This window comes from Hemicordylus capensis, chromosome 3 (assembly GCF_027244095.1).
Source record: "Hemicordylus capensis ecotype Gifberg chromosome 3, rHemCap1.1.pri, whole genome shotgun sequence".
In the NCBI taxonomy this organism is placed as follows: domain Eukaryota; kingdom Metazoa; phylum Chordata; class Lepidosauria; order Squamata; family Cordylidae; genus Hemicordylus; species Hemicordylus capensis.
Window position 1 is genome coordinate 102730902 of NC_069659.1, and position 15359 is coordinate 102746260.

General features: G+C 42.6%; 1 protein-coding gene across 3 annotated transcripts in view; it reads left to right on the forward strand.

The window, feature by feature from the left end:
- CFAP47 (cilia and flagella associated protein 47) overlaps positions 1 to 15359 on the forward strand; it is a 503999-nt gene that overhangs the window by 191838 nt on the left and 296802 nt on the right. For all 3 annotated transcript variants that reach the window (XM_053311021.1, XM_053311022.1, XM_053311023.1), the window contains 2 exons: positions 1910 to 2022; positions 12731 to 12881. In XM_053311021.1, the coding sequence (XP_053166996.1) occupies positions 1910 to 2022; positions 12731 to 12881 (264 nt within the window). The remainder of the gene's footprint in view (positions 1 to 1909; positions 2023 to 12730; positions 12882 to 15359) is intronic.

A 15359-nucleotide genomic window follows, 5' to 3' on the forward strand; every position in this document is an offset into this window, starting at 1 on the left:
AAAAAGCACCTCATGTCAGCTTGGAAACATGTGTGGCCATAGCACACCTGTCATCTTAGGCCCAAAATGCCTGACTCTCCTAAAACCAATGGCAAACACACTGGTCAACTTGGCCATAGAAAAAGAAAATGGTCTATCCTTTGTCTAACAAAGATCAGGTTCTTATCTGCTGATCTGTCAAAAAGGATTTCACGTTCCCTTCCATGAATGTTCAGTAAATAAAGTCTTAGAAACTATGTCCTGTTTTTACAGTATCTTTCATATATTTGACAGGATATGTAAAAATGGGGGAGAGGCAATTTTCTTACTTAGTTTTTCTCTTTGACTACTTTGGGGCAGGAATGACCTTGATAAAGCACTCCCCCCACCACACTTTGCTACATATTGAGGTAGTTCTTGTAGGAGATAGTTGATTTCTTATATTCTTTATATAATTTAATAAGATAATGAGTTATGAACTAGGGGTGTGCAATTTGGATTTTTGGTGTTTCATTCAGATCCAAATCGAAACACTCCCGATTTGTTTTTGGGTCTGAATCTGACCCAGCTGAATCACCCCAGATTTGATTCGAATCCAAATCCGAATTGATTCAAATAAAAAAATGGGTTCCAGGGCCAAAAGAGTGGGGTGGGGTGGTAGTGCCTAATGGGTGGAGGCTGCCACCCAAATTGCAGAGGAATTGGACAAAGGGCTGATTTTTGGTGAATTTTTGAAATTCTGGTAGTTTCTTTGCCCCCCTTGGGCACTACCACCAACCACACACCACTCTAGGCCACCCCTTTCCCCCTGACATGAAGTGATACACCTCCATTATACCTTATGGGGGAAAACCTCAAAGACGTGTTAACTTCAACAATTCACCAAAAATCAGCCCTTTGCCCAATCCTCCTGCAATTTGGGTGGTAGCCTCCACCCATTAGGCACTACCACCCCACCTCACTCTTCCACCCTAGATCCCACTTTATACCCCAAATCTGCCCCAAAGACACTAAAACTTCAAAAATTCACCAAAAATCAGCCCTTTCACCAATTCCTCTGCAATTTGGGTGGTAGCCTCCACCCATTAGGCACTTAACTTAAACTTAGTAGTACCCCACTGCCTTGCAGGTGGGAGTTAGGTGTAGTTGGCACATGGCAGTTGACAGTTGGCGCTGTCAAAAGACAGTCAAAATGAATAGAAGAAATGACGGTGTGTAATGAATCCTCATAAGGAGTCATTGAGTCATTATACTCCAAAGAATCCAAACACTTGAAAAACTAGTGACCACACATTTGCTCCATAACTCCACTTCTATAAGGACTAGAGCTTAGCTTTTTTTAAAAATGAAAGCTGGGAATCTGGGGGGAATTAATAGGAGGGATCCGAAATGCGAACCAATTCAAATCAAATCAGGTGCGATTTGATTTGTACCCAAATCTAGCCAATGGACCACAGGGGTGATTTGTTTTATCTCTGAATCACCCAAATCAGCTAGATTCAGGCACAAATCAATTTGTACCCAAATCAATTTGCACATCCCTATTATGAACCTGGATGTCTGTAGCTCAAGCTATGAATATAGTTCCCGGCAAGCCATTATTTGCCTCACTCTCTCATATGTATAATATTGCTGCAGACATTCCTGAGGTATAATGTATGGAGGGTATTAGTGGTGGTTCTGTGTTATGTGAATTGCCATTCCTCACCATTCATATGAGTACTATTTTGATGTTGGAAAAAAATGTAGTTCTTACTCTGGCCAGTGCAGAAATAATACAGCCTGTGAGCACCCATTAAATGATGCTCATGGTATCAATGAACATGCTATACAACACACCACAAGATTGTGTCATATTGTGATGCCAACACAATGATATGCATTTTTTTAAAAATAAAATAAAATGCATCTTGTTTCATTTTTGCAACAGATACGTCTGAAAAACCCGAGTATCAGACCTTTAGTGTATAATGCTACTATTTTAGGAAGAGAATCTGCTGATTTTTCATTGCCTAAAGGAAATACTATCACCATAGCTCCAAAGTAAGTATGACTACTATATCTATCTGTCTGTCTGTCTGTCTATCTATCTATCTATCTATCTATCTATCTATCTATCTATCTATCTAATTGTCTAAGACGTACCCGTGGCTAATCCCATGTGTGGCAGCTCTCGTGAGAGTTCACCCTCATTTGGCAGAGGCACTCGGAAGAGGGTCTCTGAAGAAGATATTTATGTCTGGGTTGGGACATAAGGGGCAAGGCATTCTCTCAAACTTCCACAGATTGCCAGAATACAATCTCTGTCATCCTTTATTAACCTATAGTTCTTTACTTTATTAAAAGTAAATTAACATGGTGTACGGTTGCTGCTCTACTGATTTTTATACTGATTCTATATGTTTTTGATCTTTTCTATTTTAGGTTTCGAATATGTGTTTTATGTATTGTTTCTCTATACTGCAGGTTTTTAAAAATTGTTTTGTAGGCTACTTTGAATAGAAAATGTCAGTAGAAAAACAGTATAGACATATTCCAAGTAAATAATTATAAATAGAACAAATCAGTTAAGGATTCCTTAAAACTTGTATAAATTGACTTAGTAACAGAAATTAATTTTGCTTACAAGCCAGTTTGACAGGTACTTGTCCCACAACCTCATTCTCTTGACTGTAATTTGCCTGGGAGCGTGGGAAGAGGTATGCTTCATTTTTACCAAACCTTTTAGGCACAGTACTTAACAATCTGGTAAAACATGACTTCTGATATTCTGCCTCCTTCATTCCTCCATATATTTTCCCCAAAATTCATTCTCTCTCTCTCTCTCTCTCTCTCTCTCTCTCTCTCTCTCTCTCATACACACACCATTCCTCCTGCTCCCAAAAATTAGTTCAGTGTCAGCTCAAATATCTAACTATTCAAGACATGTTATCAATCTTACTAAAAGACTGGTAACATGCAACGTGCACATTTATGCCTTGAACACTACAATTCTTTGGTTTCATTGGGGGTTGTTCAAATGACATTCACTACCAGAATCTCAGGCCTGTGCTCCAGCTTCTCATTCGTCACGTAGAAGAATGTCATGGTTGAACTAAGCATTCAAATATGTTTATCTGAATGTAGTATTTCTCTCTGCTGCTACAATATAAACACTATTTGAAAACTAGGTTTGGATTGCATGGTCAGGATGATCTTGCATCAAAATGGATGTAGAATTTCCTAGTTGGGGTATTTACATTCTGTGCTGCTTGGGGATGAGGTATATCAGCCTGACACCTGTTTCCAGTTATAGCATGTGAAATGGTTCTGTGAGGGGAGGAGGTGAACATTGCCTGAACAGGCCCATGGTCTGTATGTTCCATTCTTAACTAAACTTGCATAATGGAGAAGAAAATGGGAAGAATTCTTTATGTAAGATGAAGTGCTTGAGTTCACCAGTGAAGTAGGGAGAGTAGAGGAGACTTTCAAGCAGGGCTGTCCTTAGGGCATGGCAAGCAGGGTGACTCCCTAGGCCCCTCTCTTTTAACCCCCATTAGAATTAACTGGAAGGGGGCCCCGCACTGGCTGATTTGCCCCTGCTCTCCAAGGACAGCCCTGCTTTCAAGCAATGCAATCAAGCCTACTTTTTGATTTGTTCTGTTTATCTAAATCTGTTCTGCTTATCTTGTACAGGATGCCACAGTAGCTGTTTTGTGCATGTGGTTGTGTAACCACTGTGCCCAATGTGCAAGAGCATTTTGGGGTGGTTTGGGGGTGAGGCCAAAAGCTGCAATCCTATACTCACCTGGTAGCAAGCCTCATTGAATTCAATGGGAAATTCTCAATGTGAGGGGGCAACTAGTTCTCTGTCCAGATGCCTTTGACTGTATGATAGTGATTGTTTGTGCAGCAACTGTTTGATAGCTATTGTATACATTTGTTTGTGTAGTCACTGTTTGATTGGAAGGTTTATGCTGTGATGTAGCTATTCAGTTTCTACGACTGCCCCTTTAAATGTTATGTACTTTGGAGAGAAGTTACTTGTGTCTTTTTTATACCATGCAAAAGCTGGATTCTAGTCCTGACATGGTCGCCAGCCATAGGAAGTGGCTCACTGAGTTCTAAGAAAGCATGTAGGTTGAATCATAGCAAGAAGCTGTTGTCTTGCCTTAGGTTATTGTGCCTCTTGCTCATACTGATTTGTTTTGTCTGGTGCAAGTCTGACTGTGTTAAAAAGATTTGGTTTTTCAACTAGACTCGGCAAAATTTCATACAAGCTGTATCCAACCTTTTGACATTTAACATAGCAGGTCGGTTTGAGTCAATAAAATCATTTCAAGTAAGCTACTTGCTTCGCTTTCTGTTTTTTTTACTTGTTGGCAGAATTACCAGTTCAGGAAGTTATGTCATAGAATACTTAAGCAGAGCTTAGGCAATGTTGTTAGCTATGCTTTTGTAACATTGACTCACCTTAGAATTGGAGCAATAATCTTCAGAATATACTTTCTGAAAATCAACCTTTTTAGATTTATTTGCTATAATTGAGATGTACTGCATAAAATGTTTTAAACCAGTACTTAAAAGGGTAAACTGTTATGATAATATCTCGGCCTTCTCTATTACTAGTTTTTCAGCATGATGTTATCTGTCTGTAACTACAGCACCTCAAGCAGGAACTTGTGCTACAATGACTGTTAAGGAATCCTGTAGAGGAACAGGTGGAGCAGAGCTGGAGAGAAGTTATTGTCAGTGTTCAGACCGCCCCCCCCCAGCATTTTATTCATGTATTTATTTTGAGAATATATAGGAGAATCTCTGTATTTGCGCGGGTTCCATTCTCTGCTGTTACCACGGATATGGAAACCGCAAACACGGAGCATTGGGGCAATGGGATCGCGGGGGTTAGGTTCCTGTAGGTTGGGGAAATGTTCCAGGAAAGGGGGAAATGGCCCTAAAAATGTGAGAAGTGGCCTACCATTATCCACAGGTCCCCAGAAGCACAGCAATGCCGAAATATTGGCCAAATTCATGGTCCCCCCATGTTTTTTTCTTCAAAAGGAGCCATTTTGAGGCTCCTGATCTCAAAATGGCAGCTGGAAATAACCTTTGAGGTTATTTCTGGCCACCCTGACCCACGTATATGTGAAAATTAACCCCTTAGTTGCCTTTACCACCTGTGTATACCGAGGTCGGGTGCCAATTCCCCAACTGCGGATATGCAAAACCACAGATATGGAGTCCATGATTGAGGAGGTTCTCCTGTATATGCCACCTTAAAAATATGTCCAAGATGTTTCACAAACCATAAAATAATTTAAAATGCAGTACTACATGATAGCACTGATCTTTAAAAAGTTTTCAATATGAATAGGACTGAATTCTGCCCCCACAAGAATCCATGCTGGGACTGCAGATTCTGGTAGGGCAGGAGCATTTCCAGATTTGACTACTACCCACTGCTTTTTAGCCTATTTTCTAGTAGGGTTATGAGATCACCTGGCATTCTGTTTGTGTGTCCCCCCCATCAACTTCACAACGCCTGGACTAATATGAACCAAATCGGGCACAGTTGTAGGGACACATAGGGACACCTCAACGACATAGTTTGTGATTATCCAAGATGGCGGACGCGTATACTTTTGAGGCGCAAGTGAGCTAACTTGTGAACCGCTTAACCAATTTGAACCAAATTTGCTACAGCTGCAGGGACACATAGGGATGCCCAAATAGCATAGATTGTGACAATGTCATCCAACTCAATTCAAGATGGAGGACACATAAACCTTTGAAGAACAAGTGCACTAACTTGTGGACATTCTAACTGATTTGAACCAAATCTGCCACAGCTGTATGGACACATAGGGATGCCCCAATGGTGTAATTTGTGGTGATGTCATCCACCCCAATCCAAGATGGTGGATGTGTGAACTTTTGCGGTTCAAGTGTACTAACTTGAGGATTGTCTAACCAATTTGAACCAGATTTGGTACAGTCATACTGAGTGACACACAGGGACACCTCAATGGTGTAGTTTGTAATTATATCATCTACCCCGATCCAAGATGGTGGATGCATGGACATTTGAGGTGCAAGAGATCTAACTTGTGGACCTCAGTTTGAACCAAATTTAGTCCAGTTGTAGAGACAGTGAAATGAAAGTAGGCTGATTAGTTCTTACTAGAACTTGTTAACGTTTGAAATCCACTCTGGAAATACAGGACTATCTCCAGGGAAGGAGAGGCTTGCCACTTCTTCTCTATCACAGAGCCCTTGGCATGCAGTTCTGTGGCTCCCATCTGCCTCCCATATGAACAGAAGGTTCTAATCTAATCTAGCAGAAGGCAGACTTTTGTTGCTTTCTCCTTGCTGGTACTTTTGGAAGCTTCTATCATGTGCCTAAATCCTGAAGGGAAGCTAATAAAAATGCATAACTTGCTGAATCAGAGACTTGTGGGCATATAATGAATATAGTGCAACCTCTGAGCTTCCTGTATCCTTGTATCTTTTCCCCTGTGGGAAGAAAAGCAGTTAAAGATGATGGTTTTGAATGGGCAAACTGTAGGAGGGGAAAAGCTTAAGCAGCCCCCGGCTCAGTTCTTCTGCTCCCAAACACAGTTTTTGTCTGATTCGACTATTCAACAAAAACCTAAAAACATTGGAAACTATTCAGATAGTTCTTTTAATTGCTTCAGTGTGCATAGAAACTAAATTACTGGATTTAAGACCTGTCATGGAGTGCCATTTATTCTTAATTCCACCCACCCACCCCTGGTTCGTAGGTTGGGTTATATTTTTCATGAGCATATTTGTGGCAGCTGGTGTACACATATGTTTTTTTCTAGATAAGACTTTTCTTTACAGATTTGTTTTGTTTTTCTGTTTTTCTAGGAAAAGCAAACTATTTTTTTAAAAATATGGGAATGGACAATTAGGTATTTTCAAAAAGCATTGACATAATATATGATTTCATCCATTAGTGTGTTTAATCTACACGCTATTGAAAGAAAGATATATTCTCAAGCCACATTCTACCACATCATTAAGCATGTTTTAAGCCCATTGATTTCAAGGGACTGGATGAGCAATCTTGTACTCCAGTTATGCCAGTACCTGCTTTTTGGCTTAATATAGTCAGAATCCTGTATCAGTCTAGCACAAGATAGAAACAGAAAGGGAGGACTAAAAAGCCCCTCAGAAAGGTTCGGCTCATAAGTACAGCCCTGCTGGATCAGGCCCAAGGCCCATCTATTCCAGCATCCTGTTTCACACAGTGGCGCACCAGATGCTACTGGAAGCCTACAGGCAGGAGTTGAAGGCATGCCCGCTCTCCTGCTGTTACTCCCCTGCAACTGGTATTCAGAGGCATCCTGCCTTGGAGGTGGCCTATAGCCCTGTTGATAGACTTCTTCTCCATGAAGTTCTCCAAACTAGGGTTGTGCGGGTTTTTGTTTGTTTGTTTGTTTGTTTTTGGCCCAAATCCGAAACACCCCCATTTTGTTCTTTGTTCGCAATCAGCCCATCCGAAACACCCCAATTTTGTTCTTTGTTTTGAAATTGCAAAATCCGAATCCGAAACGTTTTGGATTTTAAAAAATGGCCCCAGGGCAAAACTAGTGGTTGGGGGTGGTAGCTCCCAATGCTACCACCTGACCCACTCTTCTGCCCCCAAAGCCCCCTTTCTGCCCTGAATCCACCCCAAATAACATCAACATCACACATCAACAACAGCAGAGCTTTGCAAAGAACCAGGCAGATTTCCAAAGGTCATGCACATGCACATCCCATCCCCCAGAAATGCAATTGATCTATGCACAACAGTGTGAAACAACAACAATGAAATGCACACTGCCCCATGCAGTGTGCACACTGCCTCACTGGTCAATGAGGGTAAATGCACACTGCCCCACTGGCCAATTAGGGTAAATTTTACTCTTAAATTTCCTTAAAAGGTATAAGGAGCCAATTGCCAGCAGATCAGCCCATGCTTTCGCTAGCCAATCTGCAGGCTCGAAGGACTGGAAATTCAAACAGATGTAAAAACTCAAAATGGAGACTGAAGGAGAAAGACTTTTCACGATTTCAAAATGGAGTTCCGAAACAGCCGAAACAACAAAACGTTTTGTATCCGAAACAGAGATGTTCTGTTTTGGCTACAAAATGTTCTGTTTTGAGCACTGGGTGTTTTGTTTCAGTTACAAAACAGCCGAAATGGCCTGTTTGGGGCACAAAACATTTTGTATCTGAAATGAAACGCACATCCATAATCCATACCCTTCTTAAAGCCATCCAGGTTGTTAGCTGTCACCACATTTTGTGAGAATTCCACAAGTTGATTATGCGTTGTGTGAAAAAGTACCTCCATTCGTTGGTCCTAAATTTCCTGGCAATCAATTTCATGGGATGACCCCTGGTTCTAGTGTTATGTGAGAGGGAGAAGATTTTCTCCTGTGGGGAAAATCCATTCTGTATATAGAGTGGATTTCTCTCTATCCAATTTCTCCACACCATGCATGATTTTATAGACCTCTATCATCTCTCCCCGCAGTCTTCTTTTTTCTAAACTAAATAGCCCCAGGTGTTGTTGCCTTGCCTCATAAGAAAAGTGCTCTTTGCCTCTGATCATCTTGGTTGCCCTCTTCTGCACCTTTTCCAGTTCTACAATGTCCTTTTTTAGATGTGGTGACCAGAATTGTATGCAGTAGCTCCAGCAGTTGCTCCCGGAGTGTCCATGGTAGTTCTGCCATCATGCACCAGTAACAAGACAGGATGTTGACAATGTGCCACATGGGCAAAGCATGGCAGGAGCCGTTCCATACAGGTGAAGGGGACACAACTTCATGATGTCAGTGCACCAGACCACACACACAAAATGTTTCACACAAGGATGCTATTGTGGTGTGGGAGCAAGAGGCTGGAAACAGAGTCAGCAAGTTTCCAAAAGAGGAAGGTTCAAATCCCCTTATCCCACAGACACTGCTAATAATAAAAATAATAAATAAATAAACTTTATTTGTTGACTGCCCCATAATAAATTGTTCTCTGTGTGGCTCACAATGCAACATTTAAAAACATCCAATTAAAAATAGCCACCTTTTCGAGCATGCTAAACAAAAGAAAGGAACTTAGTTCCTTAAGATGTGGTATGTATGTAAAACAAGCACACAGGCCTTGGCAGTACAGTTGAAGTTCCCTGGGGAAGCAACATCTATCTCTAAGAAAGCATCTTTTGCCAAGGGAGGTGCTGGGATAAGCCACAAGGGGGCAGCCCCAACTGTACTCAGGCAGGGAAAAATGCAGATCACTCAGTAGTCAGTATACGAGACACAGACAGTAGCTGGGCAAGCCAGGTTTTGAACCTTCTGTGGAGGAATGGTGAAACCAAGCCCAAGTTCACCTTTTGCATTATTGGCCAACAACTGAGCATGCCAGAATCAAAAGAGGAGAAGCAGGCAGTCTTTAAACCCCACACTGCACAAAAATCAGAACATCTCTGCAGATAAAGATGTGCAGAATGGTTCATGGTTGGAGTGCTTTGACCATGGGCCATTTCAAGAGTTCTGAGCTTGGAACAGAACACCCTTCAAACAAAGGGCCTGTTCTTAGCTCAGAACGGAATGTTCCCATTCTGAACTTGGAACACTCAAAATGTTCCAAGTGCCATTTTGGAATCCAAAACAGCACTCTTCTGGCCTCTGTGTATGCGCAGAGGCCACTCACATGGTCAGCACCACCATGAAAATGGCTGCCATGTGTATGCAGAGGCCAGAAGAGTGCCATTTTGGACTCCAAAATGGTGCTAGGAATGTTGTGACTCAGAATGGGGTCATTCTGTTGGAACGAGTTGCTCAACTGGTGGTTCTGATGGAATATTCTGGGAATTTTGCATTTGTTCTGAACTTGGAATGGAATGCAAAATCCAGTTCATGCATATCCTTACCTCCAACCACCCAGCCACAGTAGGAAGCAGAAATAAGACACAACAATGGGGCATTCATCATCCCCCTGCAACCCGCCCCCCTCTCCGACCCAGCCATATAGACCAGGTGCATAGCGGCTGTAGGTAGAGCTCTAGTCCCATGGAGCAGCACCAATCACATGGAGAAAAAGCCACAGTTCTGTGCTGTGAGTATGATCTTCCACAGAAAAGGGCTGTGAGAGGTCACCATAAGCAGGCACACTCTACTGTCTCATCCAGTCAGAGGGTATACTGCAATAGCCAGTCATTTGACTCTCACACCATACAGCTTTTCTTTTTCTTCAGCCATCCCATCTAGCCATGAACTCCCAAAGTTTATTTGCTTGACTGCCTGACCAATACATCCAGCTACCTTTATGATCCTCCACCTTTCTCCCAACTGATTTGTCCATCAAACCGCCTTGGGGTTTTCTTTTAACGAAAGGCGGAATAGAAATGTAAAAATAAATAAATAAAAAATAAATAAATCATAGCAGCTGTTTGTGAGTCCTGAGGAGGCTGCTCTTTCTCCCACTACAGGGGTCATAGAGTGTATGGGATTAGTGTGGTGCAAGGCTCTCCTGCATGGCCCTTGGCATGCAGAAGGTCTGATCCTCTGCATCAATTGTATGGTTGTCTGTAGAGAGCAAAGAGAGAATAACATTGGCCAGTGACAGGAACACATGTCCCTGGACCTGACTGTGTGGTCATTATCTCTGAACAAGTGCTTGAGAATGATTCTACCAGAGTACACATTAGGGATGTGCAGAACAACACTGAAATGTTTCTAATTGAAATGGGCCATTTTGAGTGTTTCGAGCTTGAAACAAAACACCCTCTAAATGTAAACCTCCCTGAGAGCCATTTTTGGAAGGGCAGTGTATAAATCAAAGAAATAAAATAAATAAAGGGCCTGTTTTGAGCTTGGAACAAAACAACCCCATTTTGAGTGGGATGTTTCAAGCAGCATTTGGGAGGCCTATTATTCCCTTGTTGATGGGTGTTCTGGCACTGGCTTCCGACTGGCTGGGAGGCAGAGAGAACCTTTATAATGTACCTCTCTTGAGATACATCAGGAAGGAAGGTAGGTAGGTTTGACTTTGTGGTTTTCTCACCACCGAGTATAATACACTGTGTGCTATTGCTGCTATAACTATCTAGTTTTGCTGGATAGGTGAGAAATGGACAGTGGCAGCACGCATACACACCACCTTGTGGTTCATACCCTGTCATATGAGTTGCGGTTTTTCTGATAGTTGTTTATATACTTGAGTAGGTATGCTGTAATTGGATGTGGAGTTATTCTGAATTCTATGTTTCCTTGTGGCAGGGTAGATGAAACAGGAGGCTGTTTGTGTGGTGTTTGCCTGTGACAGGGACAGGATTCAGTGTTCTTTTGCTCTTCATTGATTTCAGTGACCGCTTTTTTTACTTGCTTTGCCTCTGGAACTGATATCATGTTACATTATCATCAGTGGTATGTGCAGAGTCTAGAGTGGGTATAGGATTTGACATATATCAGCTGCTTCCTGTCTCACCCACAATACACCCATGTCTCTAACCCTTTGTGGGCCCTCCACTGCCTGCAATTTCTGCTGTTGGTGCAGATATGGCACTTTGCCAGCACAGTTGCACACACTGGCATAGAGAAGACAGTGGAGGCAATTTTGAGTTCTGCTAGTGCAAGAGGACTTACACCAGATCCTAACTGCTCAAACCATTTTTGTTTGTTTGGAGGAATGAGATTACACCCTAAATGTTCTTAACTCTGTGTTGGATTATGACTATAATCTTGGTTAAAAAGAGTTTAATGCTTCATAGTTTCATTGCTTGTGTGGCTTAATCATCCAATCGTGCTTGAGAACACCATGCTTTCTCTATTGCAAATTATTTAGAGACACCCTTTCTTGAGTTTTACTCAGTCTTTGTCACTTAAAGCCCAAATAGTTAGATTGTATGAGGTTTTGAACGAGTACTCCAAAATATTTCAGGTGAAAGCCAATATATTAAATACTCATTTGAGTATAATATTAGAAAGTTACTATAATGGTTTATTCAAAAATAATAATTTAAAATCAAAATTTGTAATTAACCCAATGATTTAGACTAACTGTTCTATGTTGGTTTTATTCAACAGTGTTTTGCTCAAAATTCATAATCTAGGAAAACAATTTTCTTGCTTCTGTTCCGTTAATTTTTCTTTAATGCATACATTTACTAGATAGTCTTTCATTTTTAGTACAGTCATCCCTCGCCAACTGCGGTTTTGAGTATATATGAATTGGAAATTGTGACAGGTCTTGCCAATTGTGACCCAAGTATCCGTGGTAGGCAAGGTTTTTTTTAGTAATCGGGGGTGTTCAGTTATTTGAGGCAGGTTCAGTGGTTTGATCTGTTCATTCCTCTTGGTAACCCTTGCCAATTTAAAATGCCTTTGAGTGATTTTCGGGGATTCAAAAAATTTCCATAGGGCAGATCTTCTTATTCTTCTTGGTGACTCTTGACAATACAGGATTTTTGGTGATTTGTTGCAATTTTGGGGGTAAATTTTCCTTTATTTTTAGGTCTTTTTGTGGCCGTGGTTCCCCTAACCCCTTGTTTCTCATAGACTTTTATGCCTTGTCAACTGCAAATTTGCCAATGGCGAAATTTTGTTGAAATGTAACCCTCGCGGTTGGAAAGGGATTACTATACTTTGTGATTTCTTGTGGGCATGGCAAATCAACTTTGGAATCTGACATGTAGAATTCCAGTAGTTTTTCCTGCTATGGCCAATACATTTCTTACAGCATATATTATTATTTTTCCTGATAGGACCCAAATAAGTGTAAATGTGGAATTTACTAGCCGCTTCCTGCATCCTGCTGAAGCTGTGTTGTTGCTTGTTTCAAAGGCTTTAACTGGAATAGGTGGAGCTACAATGACTTTCTCTCTGAAGTCCAAGATTAGCCATGTTAAACCTGCTGTAAGTACCATGCATAATATGTAGTCTGCTGCAGTGTTCTCTCTATTTTGTTTTCATCTGTGTGAGGAATGAGTTTTTGAATGAGTCTGGGTGGCAGTATCAAGGCACTGTGTGCACATATGCAATCAGAGTGGATCCTTCTTGATTCAACCTGAGTGGGATTTAAAATTAACTGAGTGGACATCAAAAAACGTGTGAGTGCACACACATGGGCACGCCTTAGAGGGAATACTGGACTGTGGTAATAAGCATGAAGAAATTCTGATAGCCCAATAAAGCTAGATTGGTTGTGGGCTTCTGGAAAGAAACATGTTTAAATTGTTTGTAGTGGTAAGTATGTCTTTAGAGTTCAGTAAGATAAAGTTGTGCCATTGAGTTGATGTCAGTTCCTGGTGACCACAGAGCCATGTGGTTGTCTCTGGTAGAATAAAGGAGGGGTTTACCATTGCCATCTCCCAAGCAGTATGAGATGATGCCTTTCAACATCTTCCTATATCTCTGCTGCCCGATATAGGTGTTTCCCATAGTCTGGGAAACATACTAGTGAGGATTCGAACTAGCAAACTCTTGCTCCCTAGGCAAGTTACTTCCCCGCTATGCCATTTTAAAATCTGTGGTAATATGTCAATCTGGTTCGATATCCGACGACAGCCATAAGAATGGGTTCTGCGCCTGCGCAGGAAACCCATGGTAGCCATGCATCAGCTTGCCGAGGCATCCAAGCCCTGCCCCTACACAGAGCGTGCTATTTAAGAGTGGGCTGGACGTGACGTCCCTCAGTTCTTTTCCAACCGCCTTAGCGTTTGGACCTCGGTCTGCCGCCTCTCTTGTCGGAAAGAGTCCTTCGTGAGTTCTGCTCACATTTGTTCTTAAAAAAAAAAAAAAGACTGATTATTCTGTTTGACCCCTTTTTGTGGCTTCCAACCTACTCTCCTTCTTCTTGCTCAGCTGATGTGTTGTGACTGGCTTTTGACCCTGGAGTGGACCTGACCACTCTTTGAATAATGTCTGAAGAAAAAAAAAACACATTTAAGAGGTGTGAGGGCTGTAAAGCCAACTCCCCTCTAAAGATTTTCATGACCTGTGCCTAATTTGTTTGGGAGAGGAACACAATGTCTCCTCATGCAAGAACTGCCAGTCATTTTCCAAACAAACGAGGAAAAATCGGGCACTTCACCTCAGAGTGGTGATTTATGATGAGGTGTTAAGTTCATCGACGCCAGGCACACCCCGCCCTTTGGCATTGACATCGATGTCTTTAGTGCCGCCGGGGAAAGCGACCTCCGCATCAGGCCTTTGCTTAACATCGACGACCGGCCGTGCCCTGCACAAACCTAAGGCTTCAGCATCAGTGTCGAGACCATTGACATCGGCATCGTCGATATTGGCTTCGATGTCGAAACATCTGCATCAACCATCAAAAACTGTTCGTCGTATTTCCTCTTCTGCGGATAGTGACTGCGACCCAGATGAACCCTCAAAGCCCAAGAAGTGTTCAATTTCTCCTGCCCCCTCAATGCCGGGGGAGAAATATCAACGCCTAATTGACCTAACAAGGGACCGTACTCCATCCTTGACGGCTGTCCAGAAATTACGACTGGTGCCGTCTATGACGTCGACAGCGGCTATCAATGTCAACTCCCGGCCTGCAGAGCTGGTATCGACGGATCTTTCAGGCTCGACACCAGGGTGTTCTCAAACGCCTTTGGCGCCGACGGTGCGTTCCTTCTCTTCGGCATCAACACAGATCGTATCTTCACCTCCGATGCTGAAGATGACCCGAACGATGCTGTCCTCCATTCTACATACTCCATTGGTTTCAGAGTTGAGACTGGTGACTTCATGACATTGCTCACCACTTCCAACTTTTGACATCAAGCTCGACACCGAAGATGCCAAAGTTGTCCTACATGCAACCACAACGCAATCGCTCCTCTCTCTGCTTGATTTGTCTGCAAGCACTCCAACATCGACTTTTCATGGTTTCTCGTTGGAGACCGACCCTCGAGCACAGCCTTGCTCAACACTTTCTGCAGTACAGCTCCACACTCCTTGGCATACCTGTTGCTATGCTCATTCCACTCTGGTGCACGTCCCGGGATCCTGACCAGCAGTTTCCATGACTCCGCCTGTTGAGAACCCGGTCCGATCTTGGAGGCCTGCAACGCCCCTTCCGTCAGCTCTACAATTGACACCGCTGCCTCCAGTTTTCCAGCCTCTTCGTGTGCCCACCTATGTCTCAGTAGGAACACAGACTAGCCCTCCATGCATAGTACACCAGGCTGCACAGACCAAGCCTCTACTAATGCGGTCTGTGTCTATACAAACTCTGTGCCTTCCACCTTCCCTGGTGGCCGCAGTGGAAACGCAAACTGTGGCTCCGTCTTCACCAACAAGCGCCCTGTCAGAACATAATGGTTCCTTGGATTCGGACCAGGAGGGAGAGGACAATCTTGTGGAACCTCCAACAGATGTGGC